The following is a 22,077-nucleotide window of genomic DNA, read 5'->3' on the forward strand; positions in this document are numbered from 1 at the left end:
CTAGCAAAACCCACTTCCCCTTTATAATTAACTGCTTCTGGAAAGGCACTGACCAAGAGACTCAGTCAAATACGTTTGTTAAAATAGTATCCAAAAGCAAGAGGAATTTGCTAACCAAACAACGCCTGAATGAGCGTGTCTTTTGGGAAAAACACATGGACTATGGCATACTAACTGATGATGTTCATGAGTTAGCATTTACTAAGTCTCCAGAATATGGTAAGTACTTCTGGTGCTATTCAAACTGGATATATGATGTAAACCAGTCTAGAGATCCCAAAGTAGGATAAAAAGAAGATATGAAAGCATTTTTCTTGTGCTTCATGAAGCTGGGAATTCGATTTATAAGAAAAGTTGGTATTACAAATTCAAATTTGTAAAATATAAATTTAAAAGTATATGTAAAATCTTTCAACGTGGTTTTAAATTTCAAAGGGAAGCCTCTCTTATTTTGTAATAATGTACATATGGATATATGCATAAATATATTAAATACTTTGGTGCAGAAAATAGTGTAATGGTGCATCAATTCTAATAATTCAATTGCTATATATTTCTGCAAAGCAAAAATGCTTATACAAATATTTATATGAAATATTCATGTTGGACTCAAAATATGTGTATATATATTCATCATAATACATAAGTATTTTGTAATATGTACTATGGCTACATTTTTATGTCGTATATGCTACATCAAGTTGATCTCAATCAAGTGAACATGCTAGGTTTTCTTTGGTCAAGTGAGGTAGCGTTATTTGGAAAACTTAACAGACTAAGAAGTAAACACTATTTGTTGATAAGCACCAACACCTGTGCCTGCATTCACACAAAGGAATGGCAGAATGGTATCAAAATATATTCTACTGAAAAGATGCCATATACGTAATCAACGAAACTTCAATAAAGGAAGGGAAATGGGAAAATATGTCAAAAATCAAATGCTAAAATATCTACTAATACTCCAATTTGATTAAGAAAACCAATTAATAGAAGAACATAGAGAACCCATCACCATAGGAAAAAAGAGAGAAAAGAAGCTGTTTCAATATGAACAATTGAATAGACAGGAAATATATTTACTTTCAGTTATTGAAATTGAGACTAATGCCAATCTTTAGAAAGGTGAATTTCTCCAAAACAAATGAACCAAATGATCTGTAAAAACTTTAAATAGAGCACAGAAAGGAATCTGACACTCATATTAGAGAAAATGTATTGTTCTCAAGTGTTCTTGTTGAAAGAAAAAGGAGAGCTGAAAGAAAAACTCTATCGAAATCATATGGGTAAGTAGATTATTTTGTTTACATCTAATGTTTAAAGGTAGGTGTTTGAGGAATTAATGGAATTGCTATTTACAAACAGATGGAGGATTTCTCTCTTGCTTTCCCATCTCCCCTTTCCTATATCCTTCTCCATTGCTCTTTATAAAATCTTTACTTGCCCGTCAACAGAAGCATATCGTACAAAGAGCTTTTCATTAAAAAGGTGGTATTTATCTTGTTGCAATATTTTTCTCTTGCTCAACAAAATACTTCACTAAAATAAAACACTGCAGCAAAATAAATGTCAAGTTTTTAATAATTTAAAAGAACCACTTGTTTGCACTATAGGAATTGGATTCATTTAGTTGGAATTCATCATTTCTAAAGAGACACTATTTTAGTTGCTAAGTTACCTCATCTGGGAACCATCATGTGGGTTGTAAATTAAATTACATTTCCTCTTAAATATGACTAGGCTGGAATAGTAATGGGATTTCTTGTCATTACTCCTATCAAACACTCTCCATAAAAGGCCTGAAAGGAAGATGTTGGGCCTTTTTTTTACCCAGTCATGAGGACCAACTGTGGCTGACATGCAGCCCTCTGCCTCTTTATCCCTTCCCCACAGCTTCCTACATAACTGGTCAGAATGGAAAAAGCTTTATATTTAATAAAAGTTAGCAATTCATAATGTCTCCAAAGGGAAAAGTACAGAGAAGTTCCCACTCCCACCCATTTTCCTCTTTAAGACGCATGTACACCCACACACACACACTAATCACAATTATGCATTTGTTGAACAAATAGAGAGGTTTTACAGTGTTAGCAACAAGCACTAAAACATTAAATTACCATAGAGATTGCCACAAGGAACAGAGCTAATAGCTTCAGAAAGAGAACGCACATTCATCTTCTTTCATCCGTATTAACTTTACCTTGATCAAAACAAAGACTATTTTCAATCCAACTACAGTCGTGAATGTGAGCATGTGAAAGAGTAAACTATGAACTCACGTACAGCAGGTCACTGGGTCTTCATCACTCTCATCAGAGCAGTCCTGCCGAGAGTCACAGACCGACTCTTGGGCGATGCACTGGCCACTGGCACAAGTGAATTCAGCTGCAGAGCAAAGCTTTCTGGATGGAGCCTGTGCACAGGCATAGACCCAGAGCTGATCGAGCCCAATAAAGCCTTTCTGGCTCAAAAGAGCCCCTTCAAAAATAACCTTTAGGATAAAAAAAGAACAATGTATGAGTTCATAATCTCTTTTAAAATACAAAAAAAGGATAACAGAGATTAAATAATTATTGAGAAAAAAGTCCGTTTAAAGAGCAAGCACAATTGATAAAATGTTCCCATTTGAGAAGCCTGACCCACATGCATAAGACTAATGGGCACGTTAGATCCACTGGGGCCTCTGAGAAACCACCCACGATCAGACGAAATACAGCATCCCACTTAAGCATTGACAATATCCTTGACTGCAAACTTGTTACTTGGTCATCATCTTAACAGCTCTCTTTCTTTAATATTGAAGGAAAAAAATAAGTATTGTCACTACTTGTATAACAAGAGCTAGAAGTGCGTCTGGTTTTTTAATTACTGAAATTAGTAAGGAATGCATGAAAGGAAATATCAGGCAAATAGTAAGGGATAAAATAGAAAATTTAAAAGAATAAATATAAAACTCTATCAATATTCATAAAAGAAGAATTTCTCTAACAATCAAAGAAGTGCTCATTAAAGGAAATAAATCTCGTTTTCTCCAATCAAATTGCTAGCTTTTCTGCAGGTCTACATTTTTAGCAAGTGAAACAATCATACCTTGCAAATCTAAGATAATGTTAAAGTGTTAATATTTCTTGAGGTTCTACCAAGAGTAATGGTAAGTTAACACCAAAAGTGAAGGAAAGGTATAAATATCTGACTATAGTAAAACCTAATTCTCTGCCATCCAATATTATAGTCACTGGCTACATAGGGCTATTTCAACTTAAGTTAATTAAAATAAAATTAAAATTCATTTCCTCAGCCCTACTAGTCACATTTCAAGTGTTCAATAGCCATGTGTGGCTATTGGCTACCATATTGGAGGGCTTAGATACAGAAAATTTCTATTAGCACAGAAAGTTGTATTAAACAGTGGTAAACTAAATGTTGTTAATGTATAAATAAGATAGGAATGAAGACCGACTCCTTTTAGTTTCTTCCAGCTTAAAGTTCCTGAATAGATTTTCTTCTTTGTAAAAACATGAGGGCTATATTTGTTTGTTTGTTAAGAATTACTTAAGATCAAGTGTCAGTTTGCAAATATATTTAACAATTTAGTCCAGAAAATAACAGTAAATTTAAATCATATCTAATACTAAGAAAACTTTGCATGCTCCTCTACACTTTCCCCATAATGAATATTATAGCAAAAGCATGTAAAAATTATTGGATCTACAGCTGTATATTTTCATAACAGCAAGAGATCAGATATGCAGAAATGATACCAGTTTGGGTTTCAGAAACTGAGTTTAAACTTAGATCTCAAAGTCTGCCATTATTGAAAAGCTAATTAATGTGCAATTGGAAACCTAGAATGACTCCCAAATTATTTTCTTTATATTTTACTTTATTTTATCTTTGAGTTAAATAAGAAAACTTTAATATTCAGTTTATGTAAAAAGTACAAAACTCTAATCATTTCGTACCTCTTTCAGAAATTATAAAGAGAAATGTCAGCTTAGAAAAACCAAAATAGTGTCAAAATGTTAACTCAATAGGCTATCACATAAACCTCGACTTTGCTAAAATTGCTACAAAAATACTGTGGTTCAGAAATACCAACCATGACAGTAAATGGGATTCTAAAAGTCTGCATGGTTACAGTTCAGCATCATTTGAGTTCCCTTTTAATACCAAGAAAAATGTATAAATACGGAATTAGCATAAAGGAATGAAATTAGTTTCAAAAGCCACACATATAATGTTTCATTATTTTACTCACACTCCAGTATAAATATATTTATACACTCTATATACAGCACAAAATGAATGGAAACTTAAAATACTTCACTTCAAAATTAAAATTCTAATTAACAATAAATAATACCAGCTATTTAAATATTGATCCCACTGGCATTACTATATCTTTCGATATTGCCATGATATTAGAAAAGAAGGAAGTCATAGGCAAAGATTTAATATGAAATTTAAAAAAATGTTATCAGATACATATTTTCTACACAATCTCAACTCTACATACAACACAAAATAACAAAATCACAAATTAATTTTTTGAAGAGACAGCATGTCCACTGAGCATATGTATGTTTCAGATGTATCTCTGTATAGACAGAGTTATCCATGTGTTATAAAGATGTGAACTATTACATTCAAAATATTTGTGTATACTCTACTGATTTTCAAAACTGCTTTATTATTTATCTGCTTCTCAATGCAATTTGCTTCCCTGGTCACACTGCATGGTGCTGGGGGTGCCAGGCAGGGAGCCCATGGAGAATGAGGAAGCTTTAAACAAGAGTATTCACACTCCAGCGCCTCTGCTCAGGGGAAATTTGGCCTGAGAAGGGCTAGGTATGATGAAAACAAGTCAGTAACTGCTCTCCCTAAATATACAAGTCTACATTCCTAATTTAAATGCTAATTTAAGCTTAGCAACGGGTGATAAATTCACTACTGCAAAGCTAAAAATTAAATTTATGATAAAAAAAATTTGCTTTCCCCTTTTATACCTTAAATGTCTTCAGTCCTTCTGGTATTAGCACATCTGCTTTCACCCATTTTCTGTGAGTTGATGTGTTGTATGTCCAAAATATTTCTTCTTCCTTTGATTCGACGAAAAAGACATTACTGATTCCTCAAATTCTCCTCTCGTACTTACCTACTCTCTTAATTACATTTTAGTAGAGTTTGCCTTACCTATATGATACGAAGTGCTAGGGAATCTAAAGAGTTGGTGAAAACCTATAGAACACTTTTTAAAGGAAAAATAAGGAAATGGGGGCAGGGATGAATAGGTGGCACACAGAGGATTTTTAGCGCAGGGAAAATGCTCTGTATGATACTATGATGGTGAATACATGTCATTATATGTGTCCAAACCAATAGAGTGCACAATACCAAGACGGAACCCTCGTGTAAACTATGGACTTTGGGTGATAATGATGATTCAATGTAGGTTCATTTGTTGTAACAAATGTACCATTCTGGTGGGGGATGTTGACAACGGGGAGGCTGTGCCTGTGTGGGGGCAGGGGGTGTATTGGGAAATCTCTTAATTTTGCTGTGAACCCAAAATTGCTCTATAAATATAAAGTCTTTTTTAAAAAATAAAGAAATAAAGCATGTCTTTGTAGTAAAGCTGCTTATTTTTTGTGATGGACAGTAACAATGGAGCAAAAATTTGAACGGAATCTTAAAGTACTGTACTTCAAAAATAAAATTCTAAATAGCAATTTATAATACCAGCTATTTAAATGTTGATTCCACTGACATTACTACATTTTGGCATATTGCCATGATATTAGAAAAGAAAGAAATGACAGGCAAACGTTTAATACAAAAGTAAAAAGAAAAAAAGTTAGATATATTTTTCTGCACAATCTCAACTTATATATTTTTTCTATGAGAGATTTCATTCCAAGTTCCAAACAACCAAACAATACAGTTATGTTCGAGAGATTATATTTCTTTTTGACTCTCTGGTCATTCTATCAAAGACCTTTTTACATTTACCAGAGCACACCATGTCATGCATCTCTATAATGACCATTTTCCAGGTTGCAAAGTACATGCAAAATTATGTTACTATACCCAGTGAGGTAAGATACTAATAAAGTCTGTAATGCGCTCCAAATTTCTGCCTACCGTATTGGGCTTTATGATTTCTGCCTACGGCTGTATGTTCTGAAATAATCCTATATTTCTTTAGATTTTATCAAACATTCAAGTTAATTTAACATTTACCTGGTAAACATAGACCAGATTGTTCATAGTATTTACCCATAGGATGCATTAATTTATCCTGTATCAACATAGTGAAAACGCAGAGGATGGCATAAATACGTCTCAGGTTGAACTCTGAGACTGTCTCTGTGCCCTCCTTCTACTGCGAGATAGAAACAGCACTGGAAGGTGACATCTAGTTGTAATTCAAATGACACATGACACTCAGACTTTTTCAGACTCTCCTTACTAAGCATTTATTTCCTCACTTAGTTTCACTTTTTTCATTTATGCCAAGATTTTCTAAAAATGAATTTTCAATTTAGTCCGTTAATCTCTGTTTTCTACTCCAAATTACCAAGTCTTAAATATTCAGACGATAGTCTAAATCCATTAAAATGCATTTCTTCTCATTATTTATTCATATCAACTGTTAAGACTTTAGCAAGACACTGAAACATACATGGTAGACATATTTTCAGCTTCCAGGTCACATCAGCATGAACTGGAGTTATAAAAAGTTGAGACAAGCAACTAATTTTTCTTTCAGTAATTTCCTAAGCCACTTGAGTTATTTAGCAACGAAACACTTAGATCCTCCACAGATTCTTTTGGTGACACTGCGTGGCAAGTTGCATTCATCATGTCCTCTCATTTTCATTTTATGAAAATAATTTAGAGCAGTTGTGTTCATTTTTTACAATGACTAATTGATTCCTCTCTGTTCTACCTGAAGAAGAATGCATTTACATTCTTTTGAAAAGTGAGTGGAGTTCTTTCTAAACTTAAATGGCTTTTCATATACTAAGTTAACGGTATATTGTGTATGAAATCCAGATTTTTCTACTACATTTTCCTGTCTGACAATACAAGCAATGAAAAAGAAAACTAATTTATCCCGACTAAATGAAATCAGCTTTTATTTTATTTCTGTCCTTGCTCTCAGACTCTTATCTAGTTACTTTCAGCAGATGTCAATGTAAAAGAGAAACTCTCAGCTCAGAAAAGCCTTTCAAGTGACACTCTATTTTCTATTATCTTAAAATCGATCAATCAATAAACATTCTAAAAATGTCTTTGCTCCCCCAGACCAGGATCAATAATGTCATTTTACCTTTCGAGAAAAATATTTATCACTAGATCTCTTGAACATCTCAGCTTATCTTTCACTTTTCCAGTGAAGAAATGAAAGGTACCAAATTCAAGGTTTTTTGTTTTTTTGTTTTTTTTTTTAACTACTTTAGATTACATGTGGGGATGGGACCATGTACTTTGTTAAAGACCTTCTTTCAAAGAAAGCTTATAGTGGCTTTAAAAACTGTATCATACAAGAAAAGATACTTTCTAAGACATTTTCTTTCCCGCCCCGGTTTGCATTCTTCCTATTTGTTAGCAAGAATTTAGAAAATATGTTAACAGTACCGCAAGCTGGGCACCCCACTGTCCTTGGCTCACTGATACGGAAACTCTCCTCAGGATAAAAGACAGGATTGTTGCTATGATTATTACCTTATAGATGATGGACAGAGATCTAATCTCAAGAGTAGTAAATGGCACAAACTAGAATTGCTACTTTTTATTTAACAACTTGCCTCTCTCCTGTGTTTTCTATTTTCCAAGTTCTAATGTTCTCTGAAAATAAAGAAAATGACCGTTGGTGTTCTCACGAGATACTTCTTGGTTTACCTGCACACATTCTAATGATTATTTTCTTTATCTATTCATGGAAGATGTAAATTATTCTTTTCATCAAGAGCTAATTTTTTAAATGATGAGTCCTTTTCCAGTTTGTGATAAAACATCAATGTGTGACCTGAGTGTACTTTGATGCAGATTTTCTGTTGGTGTTGAACATGTTACAGGTGTAGACGGACATGTTACCTGTATAGCAAACAGAGGATCAGAAGAGATAAGATGCTGACCTACAGAATGCTGGATAAACTGACTCAAACATTAGTTAACACTTTCTAGGACGTACACCCAATTGCTTCTGACTAACACACTAGATCAGTTCTCCATGATTAACTTCTTTTCTTATAATGTGGGAGACGGAATCTTGATATCTCTATTCTTACTATGTGATGTGGTATCTGAAGCCGATTTCTTTCACTCTTATCTTGTACAGTCCCAAAGCCACCATAAAAATGATATTTCTTATTTTTAATAATTCATAATTCCATTCTACATATATTAAAACTTTGAAAATCCATCACTGATGTTCAGGGCAGATTAAATACTGCTCAGGATTAGAAGATATACGATACAAATTTTTACTTAAATTTAGCATAATAACTCATTCAACTTTTAATGAATATTAATAAATTATCTTTCACACAAAACCTACTATCTTAGGATCATATATTTTTAAAGCATCTTTAACTATAATATAAACTCAGTAAAATTTTCCAGAATTTTTTTCACTATGTCTTTGTTGAAGGAAATTGGAAATTATAGAAGGTTGCAAATTGCATGGAGGCTCATTAGGCTTGGTTTACTTGGCACAGGTGACAATAACTGAAAGATTGTTGAAGCATGAACGGTAACATATCTGGATAAAGTTTAACCTAATTTTTTTCTTCTTTGGTAAAATTTCCCCCATATGTCTGGAGTACTGCAGAAAGGGCAGGGAGATGTTTTCACCCATTCACTCACCCCACACCTTACCAAATTGAATGAAATATATCGAAAAGATTCTAGGGCTGTGGGCTGCCAAATACTGCTGCAAAAATATCACAAAAATATAACCTAGTTACAGAATGCTAGAAATTATGTCTCATCCGTGTAGCAAATGTACTAGGCCAACCAATGAGAATTCTTATCCAACTTTATGCCTTAGGACTCTGTGAATGTTCTGGAAAAGAAGTAGCAGAAAGATGATGGACATGATGAAAATAACACAAAAGGAAAAGGGAGAAGGTGTGTGATAGAACTAGGAAGAATCAGAGACAATTTCTCTTGGATTTTCAAATATCTTGGTAATAAGCATTCTGATACTTGAGGATTAATTATGGTGGCACTTCAAACTCGAGAAGGAAACAGAGCACAAGAAAGTGCTATTAACAGGTAGTTAGTGGCACTTGATAAGCACAGGCAATAAACTTTTTTGAAAAATGAATCTGGCTGATGTCATGTGGAAGTTTCAACTGGGCTTATTCAAAGCATCCTGAGCCAAAGGAAACTGATTTGGAGGCATTTACTGTCTTCCTTTTCCCAGTGTCAGAATTCCTGCAATCATTGTCAAATGTTCCCCATTTCTAGAATGCCTGCTGTTTACCCATATGATTTCTTTACTCCGACCTAAAAATAAATTCTTCTTCACAGCAGAAATTCTCAAAGCATCTGAGGTATTTTCCCACTTGCAAAAATCTGTTTTCAGTTAAAGTTAGGTAAAAAAGGCATGGATTTGTTTTATTCACTAGCATTACAACTACAACTTTCACTCTACCCGGTGAGTCATTTTCTTTTTCATTCAAAAGACTCATCTGTCTGTATTTAATCAGGAATTACCAGTCTTTAAATTTGTATCTACTGGTACCAGAACAAGTAATGGACTTCCATCATATTTATAGCCTTAATGATATATAGATCTAAAATTCAAAACACATCACATCAGAACTTCAATACACAGTGAATAATACAGAATCCCAGATATTTCATTTTTTATCAGACCTATAGTTTCTTTAATATATTTCCATGAATTTTAACAACTTTATGAAATAATCCTCTGCAAATTATCACAGTAACTTTTTCACATGACAATATCTTTGAAACTGGCTCCTAAATATTTCCTTTTAAAAAGAATACCAAATAAAGTCAAGTCAAAGAATATCTAAAGCCTACACACAACTGAGAAATAGAAACACAAGTTGCCGAAAACAGAAATTTCATTTATTGAGTGAATTTGAAATAAATGCAAATTTCTTCTCACCTTATTATTATATAGTCCTACTCTCAGAACACTGTCTTCCATGGAGTAATAGAATTGAAGATGGCAGCTCTTGCCCACGCAGTGATACACAGAGCTATTTAGATAAGCCCTGTTGTCTGAGTGGTTAAGAGCAGAAGCATGCTGAGCCCCCACCCATATATAGGAACCTGAAAAACAAAGGAAAAGGAAGCAATTTAGAAAAAAATTAGCTGCTTTCTGTTTGAACAAAATCATTGTATTTCTGGAGTTTTCAAAATTGGGTTTGAACATAAATATTTTATTTAAAAAAATATGGTGTTTTAAAATGATCACATCAACTACAAATTATGGGTTTTCATTTCTGTATGTGATTTCTGAAATGCATCAACATCTCTTCCTAATTCTTGAAATAACACTTTGGTAATACTCCCAATATGAAAATTCATTATTCTTATCAAAAGAAATCTACTGATATAAAAATCTCTATGCCACCAAATTTTTATTTTCTTTTAAATGCCACAATACAATCTTTCTTTAATCATTAATTTCTCATCTTTCTTCCCAAAATTCTTTTCTCTTTTGATTATTTCTTTTACTTTTCACAAAAAACCCTTTATAGCTTAAGGGAATATAATTTAAACTGCCTTTTTTATAACCAAACTACATAGAAGTATCAGATATCTGGGGTCTTATTAAACTACACCTGTGGATTTTGTAATACATATTGTCAATCAATGTTTCCCATCTGATTCTTAAAACCAATTTGATAGTTCTTGAACTCAATGGCATAGACAATGCAGAGCTACAAAGATATTTCTATGATTTTACTACTTCAGTTTTCAAAAATAAAGTCTTTCATATGTTTTATTTCTTTGTAAGATAGTAAATATTCCTGAAGCTTCTAAAAACTTTGAATTTAAATTAAGTGAAATTCTTATTTACTAGAAATGATAGACTTTAATCAAAATAGCACAGTAAGTTAATACTTTGCCTCTGACCTATACTTAAGAAAATGATGAACAAAATGAAAACACATTTTTACAAAAGCAGAGACAGATCAAAAGCAAGATAAAACATCTCAAAAAATGATGATATGCCAAGTAATGAGGAGGGCTGGAACCCACAGAACTTTTGGACTTTAGGACCTAAAGCAGCCTGGGGTAGCTTGAATTTTGACTAATTTAAATGTTGCAAAAAGCTGAAGGAACAGAGTCAAATCTTCTCAATGAAGTCAAAGACTAGGCCTGGGGAACCCTGCTCATAAACTGAGGTAGGAACTATTCCTACCCTCACTGCCTTGGGCTACGGCTAAGTGACAGGGTGTAGAAAACTCCAAGAGTTACCATGAAGTATGAACCCCTAAACTAGTATCATTACTCAGATAAGGTCTTGGGGAGCTAAATAATACTATGACAAAAGCACTGAATGAGGAGGTAGGAACAAAGAAAAAGAGTAGGAAAGAATGGAGGGGAGTGGAGAAAGAAAGCAAACTTCATTGAGGAAGAGCCTGCAAAATTTCTGGTTTCTGGACTAGTATGCAAGGAGCTAGGAAGTTGTTAGTCCTGTGCTCTCAACAAGAAAGCAAATGAACAAACAGAGAATCAATAACGCTTCTTACATCCATGAGAAAAGTGAGATTATGGTGCAAACCACTGCCCCAAGAATTAGTGAGGCAGGCAGATACAGATAATTGCAACTCACCAGAGCAGAAACCCAAGTGCACAAATTTCTATGGTAGCCAGTATTGGGGTAGAAAAACCTAATGAATTGCTGGAGGCACAATGTGGAGAAATTTGAGAGTTGAAAATACCACAGGAGCCCCTTTTAAGGAGGATCCCACACTTTTGTGAGTTTGACTTCCAGGAACCCTACCAGGTTCTCCCAATGAAAATGAGAGAAAAATCTTCTTGTGCCTGCAGCTGAGGGATTGAAAAAAGTCATTTTTAAATATACCAGGATTATTCTGTTATTCTTAACAAGGCTTCCACTCAAGAGAAACTATTTTACTACTGCCTAACTCACTGGCATTTGACCAGAGCCTAACCAACCTGGGAGAAGTGAAATATCACCTCCCAGCAGGACCTAGCCTTCCACATAGGAGGAGGAATATGCCCAGATCTGCCCACTCTAGCCTTCCTGTCTCACCTAAGGTCAGGAGGAAGCACCTGTGAAGGTCGTGGAGCAGAGGTAAAATCTCACTAGAAGACATAAACCTATTCATAGGAGTAGAGAATGCTTCACCTCCCCTCACAAACTCCCATCACACCAAAAGGGGTCCTGTATAATAAACAAAGGAATATTACTGAAAGAACTGCAAGTCACAGATCGTATCTAAGAAGCCATCGCAAGGAAAATCCGAAGACAACAGCTAAGACAAAAACAAGAACACTAGAAGAAATTTTAGCCTTGGATATCTATAGCTAGAGTAAACAGTAAACAGAGTCTAAACTCTAGCTGATAAACATAAAAGCTCATACGATAGACGTTTTTACTTTAATTCCTTTTACATGGTACACCATGCCTGGCATTTAACAAAAAATTACAAGGCATACTGAAAGGCAAAAAAACGTAGTTTGAAGAGAAAGAGCAAACATCACAAGATATGACAAGGATGTTGGAATTATCAGATTGGGAATTGAAAAAATCTATGATTAATAAGAGCTCTAATGGAAAAAGTACAAAACATGCAAAAAAGATAACGTAGGAAGGGATATGGCGATTCTAAAAAAGAGTCAAAAAGAAATGCTAGAGATGAAAAAAGACTGTAATGAAATGAAGATGGCCTTCAATGGGGTCATTAGTAGACTTGACATGGCTGAGGAATGAATCTCTGAGCTTGAGAATACATTGATAGAAACTTCCAAAACTGAAAAGCAAAAAGAAAAAAACAATGAGAAAAAAGGAATAGTATATACCCAAGAACTGTTGGACAGGTACAAAACGTGTAACATATGCGTAATGGGAATGTGAGAAGGAAAAGAAAGAGAAGCAACACTTGAAGCAATAATGACTGAGAATTTTCCCCAAATTAACAACAGACATCAAACCAGAGATCTAGGAAGCTCAGAAAACGCCCGGCAGGATAAATGTCAAAAAAACCCACACCTAAGCATATCATATTCAAACTGAAGGAAATCAAAGACAAAGAGAAAATCTTAAAAGAAGCCAGAGGAAAAAAATTCTACATACACTGAACAATGATAAGAATTAAATCGGACTTCTGTTTAGAAACCATGCATGCAAGAAGACCATGGGGTAACATATTGGAAGACAAAGAAAACACCTAGACATCTGCCTCCAGCAAAATTATCCTTCAAAAATGAAGGAGCAATAAAGACTTTGTCAAATAAAACTTGAGGAAATTAGTTGCCAATAGACCTGCTCTGCAAGTAATGTTAAAAACAATTCTTCAGAGAGAAGAAAAATGATATAGGTTAGAAACTCAGATTCACATAAAGAAAGGAAGAGTATTAGAGAAAGAAAAAATAAAGGTCAAATAAAATCTTTTATTTTTAATATTCTTAATTAATCTAAAAGATAACCGTTTGTTCAAAATAGTAACAGCCGCAATGTATTTGATGATTACAGTTTATGTATAAATGAGATGAATGACAACAATGATACAAGGAAGAGGAGGGTGGAATTAGGAATATTTTATTTTATTTTATTTATTTATTTATTTTTTTATTTCTTGTTTTTAAAGATTGGCACCTGGGCTAACAACTGTTGCCAATCTTTCGGGGTTTTTTTTCTGCTTTATCTCCCCAACCCTGCCCTGTACATAGTTATATATCTTAGTTGCAGGTCCTTCTAGTTGAGGGATGTGGGACGCCACCTCAACGTGGCCTGACGAGCAGCGCCATGTCCGCACCCAGGATCGGAACCCTGGGCCACCACAGCAGAGCGTGCCAACTTAACCACTCAGCCACGGAGCTGGCCCCAAGAATACTTTATTGTTACAAGATACTTGTACTATGTGAAGAAGTATGGAGTTATTTGAAAATGGACTTGGATTAGTTGTAAATGTATTTTGCAAACTCTAGAACAAGCACAAAAAATGTAAAAAAGTAAGTATAATTGATATATTAAGAAAGGAGACAAAAAGGAATCACATAAGATGCTCAATTAAAACTACAAAGGCATTACAGGAGTGGAAGACAAAAAATAGGAACAAAGAACAAGAGTAAGAAATAGAAAACAGTAACACAGGGCTGCCATATATATATATTTAATAGGAACTTGAGAAGACAAGAATAGAGGGACTGAGAGAGAATTACTTGAAAAGATAACACATAATTTTTACCAGTGATGAAATATACACACTCTGAGCATTGAAAAAAATTAGATAAAAATATATTCGCACCTGCACTCATCATAGTGAAATTTTTGAACATTAAAGATAAAGAAACATTTTCAAAATCTGTGTAAAATTGAAAAACAATTAGAAGAGTTCAGGCTTCCCAATGATGACAATAGATATTAGGAAATATAGAAAGGCTGTCACCATGTACTCAGAAATGAAATAAACAGACTTTCATTCTAACATTATATGACCAGATAGAGTATTGTTTTGGAGTGTGGCCAATTTAAAAATATTTTAAGTTTATAAATACTAAGCAAGTTTATCTCCACAGATCTTTTCTAAATAAAAGAACAATTAATTAAAAAGTGAATCTTTGCAAGATGAAAAAGGAATCAAGGGCTTGAAATAAAAGAAATAGTGATGAGTAAAGAAAATGATAGAGATAAAAGATTAAAAACCAAAGACCTTAACAGATGCCTCAGCAAAGAAAATATACAGATGACAGAGAAGCATATGAAAACATGCTCCATAGCATTTGTCATCAGGGAAATGGAAACTAAAGCAACAATGAGATCCCACTATGCACCAGTTAGAATAGCCAAAATCCAGAACACTGACACCACCAAATGCAGCAGAGGAGGTGGAGCAACCAGATCTCTCACTCATCTTTAATGGGAATGCAAAATGGTACAGCCACTTTGGAAGGCAGTTTGGTTTCTTACAAAACTAAACCTATTCTTACTATATGATCCAGCAATCAAGCTCCTTGGTATTTACCCAAAAGAGCTGAAAACTTATGTCCACACAAAAACCCGCACATGGATGTTTATAGCAATTTTATTCATTAACTTGGAAGTAACCAAGATGTCCTTCAGTAGGTGAATAAACTGTATTACATCCAGACAATGGAATAGTATTCAGTGCTAAAAAAAATGAATTGTCAAGCCATGAAAAGACATGGAGAAACCTTAAATGCATATTACTAAGTGAAAGAAGCCAATCTGAAAAGCCTCCATACCACATGATTCCAACTATATGACATTTTGGGAAAGGCAAAACTATGGAGACCATAAAATCTACATGGAAGCAGAAAAAAACAGCTATTAGTTTCTGATGTAATAAAATTTTAAATTACAAATTTAAAAAAAGATTAACAATACTCCCCTCAAAAAAAGAGGAAGAAAAAAGCAATGGAGATAAATGTAAACAGAAAACACAAATTTAATGTCAGAATGAGAGGAGGAAACTCACTGACAATATTGCACTGACAAGGACAGCTAGTAGGCTTGCGAAAAGCCTTTTAATACTTTCCCTTTTTATTCCCACAAAATCTATTATCTCCTGATGATAAGAAAATAATAGCATTTATGAAGTTAAAATAGTTAACCTAGTATAATTCTTCCTTTCCACTGGTAATAACATGCTTTTTTTTTTCACCTTCAATACCTATGGCATAATATAGTTTCAATAAAATATACTTTGTATGTTCATCAAGACCCCTGACTAAATGTCTTCATACTGGTTACAAGAAATCACACTTCTGAAAATGATAGATAAAAAATATTATTGTTTAATTTCCTACCTTCATCATCACCACTTTGATCCTGCTGAGGCATAGATTCTAACAGAGGAACTCCTCTTGCTTTCATGCGCATCCAAGAAATTTGCCCAGCGGATGCTTCTGATGCCCAGTCACACATGTCAAAATCAAATCCACAGGCCTGACACACTAAAGAAAAGAGAAAAAGATCTTGGTGGATTATCACAGTCTACTAGGGTGGCTGCTTAACCGTGGTTATATGTTGTAACCAAGGCTTGAACACACAGACACATATACTAACATGTATCTGGAAATTTTGATTCAATAAACTTACAGTATACCAGCAACTCTATTTTTCAAAAGTTCTTCAGTTGATCCATATGGGCATCCTTCCCAAATAAGAACCATTGTCATAAAAAAAACAAAAAGATGGGGGCCGGCCCTGTGGTGGGTAGCCCAGGGTCATGGATTCAGATCCGGGACATGGACCTACACCACTCATCAGCCATGATGTGCCAGTGATCCACATATAACGTGGAGGAATACTGGCACAGATGTTAGCTCAGGGCTAATCTTCCTTGGGAAAACAAAAGCAAAAGGAGGTTTCCACTTTGTCTTATATCACTACTTCAGTTGTAATTTTTTAAATGGCATAATATCTGACCTTACTTACTTTATGGAATTAAGTTACTTAGTTTAAATCATTTACTATTCATAATCATATTGAAATTTTATATAACATATATGTATATAATTCCAAGATGGTCTTTAATGGAACTACTTTATAAAACATCACTTTAAATTGACATATTTAATATCTTTCACTTTTTGAATAAGTCATAGACTTCTAATGACACTTGAGCTAAAACTAGGACATAAATGTCAACAAAGGTGGCAAGTGAGTATCCCCATGAATGATCTGAGTCTCACGAATGGACTACACACCAACAAGTTGGGCATCTCATTTAACACTCACACCTCAATTCTTCATCTGTAGAATCAAATCTGCAGAGACTTGTATCTGGATGGCATAACTCCTGCTCAGTAGTCGATGCTTCTTGACATGGTAAAATTTCATCTGTTAAATTTAAAGATTGGCAGGAAGTGAGACGCGGATATTTCTTAAAATGTGTTTCTTAAAATGTTAACATTTGTTTTACAAAATACTCTTCACCCAGTTCCTCTCTATGGTGGCATCTCCCCTTAGGCAATCCCATCACATACACACAGAAAGACAGAGACAAAGAGAGAAAATAAAATAACCATTCCAATGCTTCTGGATTTTAACCAGATCTCTATGGTGACCGCCAGGCCTTGTTACCACAGAAGTAAGGAACTAAGAGCCTATTAATAGCAGGATAATTGTACATGTGTCAAATATAATGTATGGTCTCCTCTTTAACTGGAAGCTGGATCTACCCTGGAAACGCTTCCACTATGCCCTCTCAAATGGTGTCCATTTTTCCCCCACAGCCCTTCCAACACAGGACTTGAAGGTGGACTAGGTGTCCTTCCTGCCGCCCTTGCCACTTCCAGATAATTCTCACTCTCACCTTCCCAATACCCGAGCTTTGAATTTCTTGACATGGAACGATACCCTTGCTTTGCCAGTTTGTTGCAGTCACCTATAGACATTGGTGCACTAACCCTCAATCCTTGAAGATTTTAGCTCTTGGTTCACTGTCATTCTCTGTCATTTCAATATTTATTTTCATCTTTCCTCTTAATTTGATTTTCTTTTCTTCTCCATGATTGTGAAGGAGAATCGCTGATGAAGAAACAACCTCCACCACCACCCCTCTGAGAATTATCATTACAAATGATACCGCTTCCTTTATCTTAACTATGAGTGGCCCACTCCCCAGCCACCATCCCTATCTTTCCATTCCAACTATTATGTCAACTTGAACAATTTTTTGATAGCACCAGGCACTATGAGCTAATGGTACTACAGTTTTCCAATTCCTTTCATTCTCTACTTTGTCCTCATGTCCTTTCTTACAGATGTTAGACAAGGAGTCATCCCTGGCCTTTCGCATGCTTGCCTATACTCTCAGGGCAAAAGATCTGGTAAGTACAACCGTCCACGTAGTGTCAGTGGGTGACAATTAGCTTTTTGGATTACAATGTAAGTGCCTGACATTAAAGTTTTTGATTGCCAAGGCATGCATTTCAAAGACATCCATCTCAAATAAACACATAGCAAATTAAACAACTGGATAAAGAGCCAGGCCATGCCACCATGAAGTTCCCCTTTTAGAAAGCTCTGGGTAACCTAGAAAACTGACTGTTTGAGTCACCCTGCTCTTCCCTTTCCATACTTTAACTCCTGTTCTTATGTTTTAAGTTCACCAATAAAGAGTGACTTCCTGAAACCCTAGGCACTCCCCTTTTCAATCCCAATAAAGGCAGAACCCCAAGCCCACACACTCTCTCTCTCTCTCTCCCCATGACACTGCTGTGTGGCCCTCCGGGTGTGCCATATAGCCTCCAGGACCTGTGAGCAATACACCTTGTTTTTCCAAAGTTCCCTGATGGTTGTTACTGAGCTGTGTCTTGCAGTTATAACAAGAACCACAAGGGGCGGACCAGCCACAACATTGGCTCCAGTCAGGGAAATGTCGGTGGGGTCTCCCACAAGTTCAGTCAGGCATGGCTCAGACACAGTGACACATTCTAGGAAATGCGTCCTTAGGCAATTTCGTCTTTGTAAGAACATTGTAGAGTGTATGCACACAAACCTAGATGGTATAGCTTACTACACACCTAGGCTATATGTACTAATCATATGGGACCGTCATCATATATCAGGTTATTATGCAGTGCATTACTATAGTATGGGCCTGATGAGTGCCCAGAGCCTCCTAGCCATAACATCACTATAGATAGGCTCAGACCGATGCAAAACATCTACCTGCTCCAGCCTGCATCTGTGCAGCCAAACATGAGTGAAGAAGAGTCCACCACCACGCTGACAGATAGGACTTTATATTCGTGACTACTCACTTCAACGCATCGTGGCCATCCCACTACATTTTCCTAATTCTTTTGTTTTCCTCCATTCCTAAACAACTATTCAAAGCCCTCTACTGCCTCCTTAAACTTCCCCTCATCCATCCCCATCATCGTTCTCAACTAATCGTCTTGCTTCACATTTCATTGGGAAAAAAGAGCAATCAGAAGGAAACCTCACAAGTCCTGCCACCAGGCTACCCGCGCACCACTGCCCACACGCCTTTCCTCCTGTAACTGTGGGTCAACCAGCCATGCTCCTCTCTGGGCCCACTCATTTCATTTTTTCAGAAAATGCATCTCCTCTTGCCTATTTAAGGAATCATTCCAGCAATTTCCTCCTCTCTTTTACATCAGCATGTTTTCTTTCCCTCTAGTACACAAAGGAGCCAAAATCTCACCCATTTTAAGAAAACCTCCAGACCCTACAACTCATTCCAACTAACTTCTCTAAGTTCTGCCTATTCTCACTGACCCCACACCAATTCTTCTCCCCTCCTTCTCTCTTGAACCTGTTCCAAAGGAGTTTTCCAAATTTTTTTAAGTAAAATTTGCATAACATAAAATTCACCATTTTAAAGTGTACGATTCAATGGCTTTTCTACCTTCACAATGCTGTGCAATTATTACCAGTATTTAATTCCAAAACATTTTCATCACTCCAAAATAAAACCCCATACCCATTAGCAGTCACTCCCCATTCTCTCCTTCCCTCATCCTCCAAGCCCCTGGCAACCATTAATCTGCTTTCAGTCTCAATGGATTTGCCCATTCTGGACATTTCATATAAATGGAATCATAATATATGTGGTCTTTTGTGTTTGACTTCTTCCACTTGGCGTAATGTTTTCAAGTTTCTTTCATGTTGTAGCGTGTATTTTTCTTTTTTTTTTTACTCTTACCACTCCACTGCATATGTCAAAGTTGACCTCTATATTGCTAAATCTAATATTTAATTTTTCCTCTCCAATATACCTGACATATCAGTAGTATTGGACATAGCTGGTCACTCCCTCTTTCTTGAAACATTTTCTTCACTAGATTCTAGTACATAATTTTCTCCTAGTTTTCCTCTTAAATTACTAGCTGTTCATTCTCAGTCTCCTTTGCTGGTTTTCCCTCATCTCCTCAAAGTCACATGAAGTAACAATAGAGTGCCCCGGAGCTCAGTCCTTGCATCACTTCTCTACGCTCAGTCTTGTTAATACCACCTAGTCTCATGCCTTTGAAACACTTCCTAAATGCCAAACACTCATAAAATTATATTTCAGGCCCAGACATTTCACTGAACTCCAATATAGATATCTTATTGCCGACTTGGCCCCTTCACTTGGATAATTAACACACATCTCAATAGAAATATGTCTAAAGCTCAACTTCTGATTTTCTCTGCCCAAACTTTCTCCTCCCATATTCTTTTCATTGCAGTTCATGAGAACTCCATCCTTTCAGATCAGGCAAGAAATTTGGAGTCATCCATGACTCATTTCTCGCTCTCACCAAACATACCATCCATCAGCAATCTTTGCTTTATCTATAAAACACATCCAGAATCTCACTACATCCTACCACCTCCACTACTACCAACTCTGGCTCAAGGGAACATCGTTCTTTCTGGATTATACCAATAACTTCTTATTTTGCCTCCCTGTTGCTGCCCTTGCCCCATTATGGTCTTTAAATACATGAGTCAGATGTCGCCTCTACTCAAACCCTTCCATGGGTTTCCATGGTACATGAAGTAAATAAAAAAGTCCTTACCATGGTCTTCTTCATACAAACCAGGCTTACTCTTGCCTTGGGAACTTTGCATTGACAGTTCCTTCCAATATCCACAAGGTTTGCTCCCTCAACTCCTTGACTTTTTTGCTCAGAAAATATGTTCTCCACGTGACCATGCCTGATTACTGTATCTAAAACTTCACTTCATCCTCACCTGTGGCACTTTTTATCACAGTTTTCTGTCTTATTATTCCCCACAGCACATATCATCACTTTACAGAAAACATATTTTTTATTTATTTCCTTAGTGTCTTTCTCCCGCTAACTAAAATGTAAGTTCCACAAATGAAGGGATTACTGTTTGTTTTTTCACTGCTGTCTCCACAATGTCTAGAAAAATTCTTGGCACAACATAGGTGCTCAATAAACACTTGCTTAATGAATGAATAAATGTCCTAGGAATAATTCAATAGAACCATTTAAAATATCATAGGCTCCATATAAATTGTTTACATTTTTACTTGGAATAAAATTGAAGCAATTGGTTATGAAAATGATTTACGAATAACATTTATAATCTGGTTTCTCATAATAGGAGCTTACAAATGATGAATATGCAAAACCTCTTAAATGTAAGATTCACTGAAAATAAAACTGCATGTGCAATTAAGGGAGGATGGGCAATAAATGAAGCTAAAATTGCACAATAATAATTACCATGAAACAATTAAAACTGTAATTTTTGTAGATTCATATAATAGCTATAAATCTTCTGCCCCCTAGAGCTACACAATTAAATGCTGGCCATAGTTCAATTAAGTCTTGTATATTATCTCCAATTTTTCACTATTTATACAAGACAAAAAAATGCACAAAAGTACTGTAAATAAAAATAGGAAAATAGTCAAGTATAAATTGCATGGAATTAAAAATGTAGCCTATGTCAATTGGTATCAAATATCTTTCACCAATGTCAACCACTTTTACTACATTTGGCCCCAAAACAAATCTGGAACCATAAAAACAGTGGTCTATAGGTATAAGTTGTAAATCAATTAATCTCCTGGTCAGGTCTTTCCATTTTAGTACATTCATTCTAAGAGCTCAGAGGTATTTAAAGATGTCAATTATCTACATTTATATGCATTTTCTCTCTCTCCCATCTTCTCTTTCTCATTCTTACATTGCACCACAATCTGGCTGTAGAAAATTATTTTGGGGGTTTTAAAATCCTCCGTCAATGATACATGATCAGCAGGATGAAGTCTGCCAACCATTTCAAGGTCTCTGTCAATGGGGCCCCATGTCTAGAGCCTGTGATCTTCAAATCTTATCTTGTACAAACAGGTTACATGAAAATGGCCAGATTCTCTC

General features: G+C 35.3%; 1 protein-coding gene across 1 annotated transcript in view; it reads right to left on the reverse strand.

Moving 5' to 3' along the window:
• MALRD1 (MAM and LDL receptor class A domain containing 1) overlaps positions 1-22,077 on the reverse strand; it is a 650,667-nt gene that overhangs the window by 570,004 nt on the left and 58,586 nt on the right. Inside the window, exons 6-10 of the mRNA XM_070500958.1 lie at positions 16,946-17,047; positions 16,012-16,158; positions 10,148-10,314; positions 5,007-5,099; positions 2,284-2,491 (exon numbers count right to left, since the gene is read on the reverse strand). Coding sequence (XP_070357059.1) covers positions 2,284-2,491; positions 5,007-5,099; positions 10,148-10,314; positions 16,012-16,158; positions 16,946-17,047 — 717 coding nt within the window. The remainder of the gene's footprint in view (positions 1-2,283; positions 2,492-5,006; positions 5,100-10,147; positions 10,315-16,011; positions 16,159-16,945; positions 17,048-22,077) is intronic.

This window comes from Equus asinus, chromosome 29 (genome assembly GCF_041296235.1).
Source record: "Equus asinus isolate D_3611 breed Donkey chromosome 29, EquAss-T2T_v2, whole genome shotgun sequence".
NCBI lineage: Eukaryota > Metazoa > Chordata > Mammalia > Perissodactyla > Equidae > Equus > Equus asinus.